Source organism: Salarias fasciatus, chromosome 23, assembly GCF_902148845.1.
Source record: "Salarias fasciatus chromosome 23, fSalaFa1.1, whole genome shotgun sequence".
Classification (NCBI taxonomy): Eukaryota; Metazoa; Chordata; class Actinopteri; order Blenniiformes; family Blenniidae; genus Salarias; species Salarias fasciatus.
In genome coordinates, this window is record NC_043766.1 from 13,675,464 (window position 1) to 13,679,579 (window position 4,116).

Here is a 4,116-nt window from a genome sequence, read left to right on the forward strand (position 1 = left end):
TTGGTGACCTGACCTGAAGCTTAGAGATGCTCTCTGTGGTAGACATCCTATTATTAAATTCATAATAATGATTCATCCATGTTATTGCCACATATTGTGATGTTACATAGTGCTGACAGTACAGACAGTGACACAAAATGTGTTACTGTGCATGAAGCCAAGTGAAATAGACAAGCCTTTGCTGTTTTCTCCTGGTACATAAACCAAACATGGTTACCTTCAGCTTTCCCAAAGCTCTGCAGCTGCTGGGACTCAAGCAGCCAAATGAAAACATGCTTTGGTTGACAGTATAAATATTGTGCTTGGATCACTGGCAAATGTCAGGGGATGTTTGTCCTGAAGTCGGCACTTTCTCTGTGAATCACCCAATTCTGGTATTCATGTGTTTGTGTGTTTCTGCATATTTCTTCTCAGTGCATGAGTCACTCCATTTGTCGGTAGATAATGAAAACGACACGAAGGTTTTAAACCTCACTGGACCATGACAGCTGACTATGAGTCTTAGCCTTGAAATTGTGCTCAATAATAAGTAAAGGTATTGGTGTTTTACAGTTCTTCCCACACTTATTCTGTGTTTAAAAAAAGAAATACAGCCCGTTATGAAACAAAACCGAGAAAGAGATCAGTTTTTGGGTTTTTGACTATCAAGTTGAATTCTACAAAATACAATAAAAATATAAAATTTTATGAAAGTTAATTTTCATTCATCTGCCCAACATTTTAAACCTTCTCCAGATCTGTGGTCTTCACACTAATATTTTTATGAGTGCACTTTCTCATCTTGCTATAAAAGTAAATAAAACTGTGTCTTAGTGAATTTTATGTCCACTTTGGTTGGATGTAGGATACAATGCAAGTTTTTTTTTTTTTTACCTTTATACTACATGATATTTTATACTGTAACGTTCACAATCTAACTTTGATCTACTTTTTTTAGGAGTTGTGCCACAGTAGTCACTATTAGACCCTTTTGTGTGTAAACATTTGTTGACCTACCATATTTCTGTAAATCCAGTTATGTGAGTGCAGTACTCACTTATTGTTCTCCAGAACTCCCGTCTGTTTGACTTTTGAACAATTAAATAATATATGTACAAATATGTTTAGCTGTGTCTGCTGTTTGGTTTTTGCTTGGTAAGTGAGACTGAATAATGTCAATCACAGACGGAATATATCCAATGAGATAAAAGGCTTTAAGGGACAGACTCAAACGTGAGGAAATTATCAGCTGCAAATGACCATGTTCACATCATCTGACTTTGTAAAGCACCTCTCAAACTGGAACAACAAGCCGTGCACAGTTCAGCCATGGATGATGCTTGTGTACCTTCTTTGCGCATTCCAACGCGGAAACATTTCTTGAGACGACAGTATTGGCACTGGTTGCGGTGATGTTGGTCGATTTGGCATTCTCGATTGGATCTGCACAAAGGAAAAAAGAGCATAACAATTTAATGAAGTGAGTCAAAACGTTCTGATTGTTCTTGCTAGTAGCCCGAAATACTCTCAGCGCTTCACATATTTCCAGCAAGGAAGTAAATTTAGCATTTTTATGTGCGTGTCCCCCATACCCCCCACCTCCCTCACAAGAGTGAAGTGTCTGACTGGCGAGGTTGAAAAGCTATCAAGGGTGTGACCTTTGTAAATCATCAGCTCTGCAGGCCCTTGTGTTGCTTTTTACAGCAGGTTGAGATCTCCCAACATATCAGAAGAAGTTTTTTTCAATCTGGAACGTGACAAACTGACTAAAAAGCCACGCTCCATTCAGAGTTAAGGCATTATTATGTGGAAGAAATAGCTGTGTTCAGCTGTGAGCGAGATCTTGGTAAGAGCAGAGAACTGAGTTGCAACATTATGTTCCTGTAGTGAAGAATAATGGGAATGTTGACCTTCTGAGGCAATCCATCCTCACATGACTGACCTTCAGGGCTTTCATTTCGTTTCTGTTCTTTTTTCTTTTTTCAGTTTATGGGCTGTTTGTGTGAGATGTAACCAAGGTTGGAGCATAACGTTCTGGAATGAGAAACTGACTATTCTACTGTCTCCTTTCTGAATGTTAATGGAAGTATAGAGGTTTATAGGAAAAAAATCCTAAGACCTCTCTCTTCAACCTTGTAAGTTTATCTTGAATAAAAAGTGTAAAAACATTCAAAAGACAGTTAAAAAAATAATACACTGATGTACTGTCTTGACCTAAGAAAGTTTTAAGGTGTCAGAGCTTATAACTTTATCTCAAAGACTTTTCTTCATGTTATCTCAGCTCCATTTTTCTTCTTTTGCCCTGTATTCCTAGTCATTGTGCATTTTTGCTTCAGTATCATCTGACTTGCACTCACAAGAGGCATTAAAATGAATCGTTGTGTAAATTCAAGGTCTTGATTAAAATTTTAAATAGATTGTGGTGTTTTGTGAAGATGTCATTACACGTAAAACAAACTTTAAAGGGTTAACAAAAGAAGGAAATATAGCTAGTGCAGCGAGAAAAACAAATGCAATATGTGTTTGTAATTTCCACCATTCAGTATAAAAGGACACATTCATCTCTCAACAGCTCGTACCGGCAGGAGTAGCTGAGGTTTCTTCTGATGCTCCTCTTGAAGAAGCTCTTGCAGCCCTCGCAGGTGAACACGCCGTAGTGTTTCCCACTGGACTTATCACCGCACACCACACAGTCCACCACGCACGCTTTGTCCTCATCCCCAACATCCACATCGCTGCTCCCCGCCTGCGGCGATCCTTCTTCTTCATCCCTCCTCAGGTAAGCTTTCTCACCCAGTCCATTAGTGTCCCCGTTGGGGTTACCCCATCCCCCGCTCACCATGGCCATATTCTCAAAGATTTATTGCCCAGTGAGTGGATCATACACAGACCCACTCTGTTCCAAAAGTACTCCAACTCTCTTTAAAGTCCAAAAAAAATGGATTCCACAGTCCAGGGCAGTGACTCTAGGCTTGTATTGAAGGTGCAAAGTATCGAAAAAGTGGTAAAAGCAGAGTAAAGGTCTGTCCCGGTCTCTTGTGGTGACCTTTCTCCCCTTTGCTGTCTGGTAGGGCTGACCTGAAGGTCCTTCCACTGCTGTTTTCCTCTCTTCTTTAATCCCCCTCCTCTCTCTGTTCTTGTGTTTTCTGCTCTGACCCCTGATCAGTGGCTGCCGAGGCTTGAGAAAACTTCAGAGACACATTCAATGGTTCAGAGTTCAGCCAGGAGAAAAGGGTGCAGCCTTTGCTCTTTTCACAGGAAACAATAAATTACACTTTGACTCCCTCTCTCCGTCTTCCCTCTCACTTTTTTTCCGCCAGCCTCCGGTCGAAAGGAAAAAAGAAATGCCTTACCTATCCCTCAGCACTGCAAGGAGGGACACAAACAGAGACGCTCTTGAAATGAAAAAGACGTGTTTCTCTCATTCAGCAAACAACTTTCTACCTGAAGGACAAGCAGGCACAAGGGAAATTGAACACAGCCCTCCTTCAGAAGGGTTAAACTGCCCTGCCCTCTCCTCCAACTTATAAACTAGTCCAACCAGTTCCTGTCGTGCTGAGGTGTTATCTGCTGATCTGAGGCAGTTCTAGTCCAGACTCAATCTTGACTTGTCGAGGCTGTTATAAAAGCAGAGGTGATAGTGATGATGAGAGAAAACAGGACAATCTTTTTACCCTACGAAAGCCACTTCACACATGCCAGAGGAAACAGAAACTAGGGAGTCAGGAAAACTAGATTTGCCTTTTTTTCTTGATAATCTGAGAAGAGCTGACATATGAATCTATTTAGCGTTTGTATTCAAAAAGCTTTCTGGCTCAGGAACGCTTTAGCTTTGATTATAACCAAAACATTCCAGAGAATACAAAAAGAAACTCCATGCTTCATATTAAAATAAAACTGGTTGTTAAAAGGCAATAAGCTCATTTTAATCCAAAAGCATTAATGTTCTGCTGCATCAGTTCTCCCCAGGAAGTCCTCCTCTTCAGTTTTATGTCCATATATTAGATGTTCTTTTGCTTCCTCTGACTCCTTCAAAGTGAAGAAGATCAACTGTCACAAAAAAAGCAAAATAAAAGAAAAGAGTTGGATCTCTTTGAGTCACAGTTCTCTGTCCCCTCACCAAGCTTCACGAAGTGT

General features: G+C 40.4%; 1 protein-coding gene across 1 annotated transcript in view; it reads right to left on the reverse strand.

Moving 5' to 3' along the window:
• Positions 1–3,421, reverse strand: part of LOC115381813 (nuclear receptor subfamily 2 group F member 6-like) — an 11,109-nt gene extending 7,688 nt beyond the window's left edge. Inside the window, exons 1-2 of the mRNA XM_030083428.1 lie at positions 2,559–3,421; positions 1,328–1,422 (exon numbers count right to left, since the gene is read on the reverse strand). Of these exons, the coding sequence (XP_029939288.1) occupies positions 1,328–1,422; positions 2,559–2,827 (364 nt within the window). The 5' untranslated portion in view covers positions 2,828–3,421. The remainder of the gene's footprint in view (positions 1–1,327; positions 1,423–2,558) is intronic.
• Between the last annotated feature and the right edge of the window lie 695 nt (positions 3,422–4,116).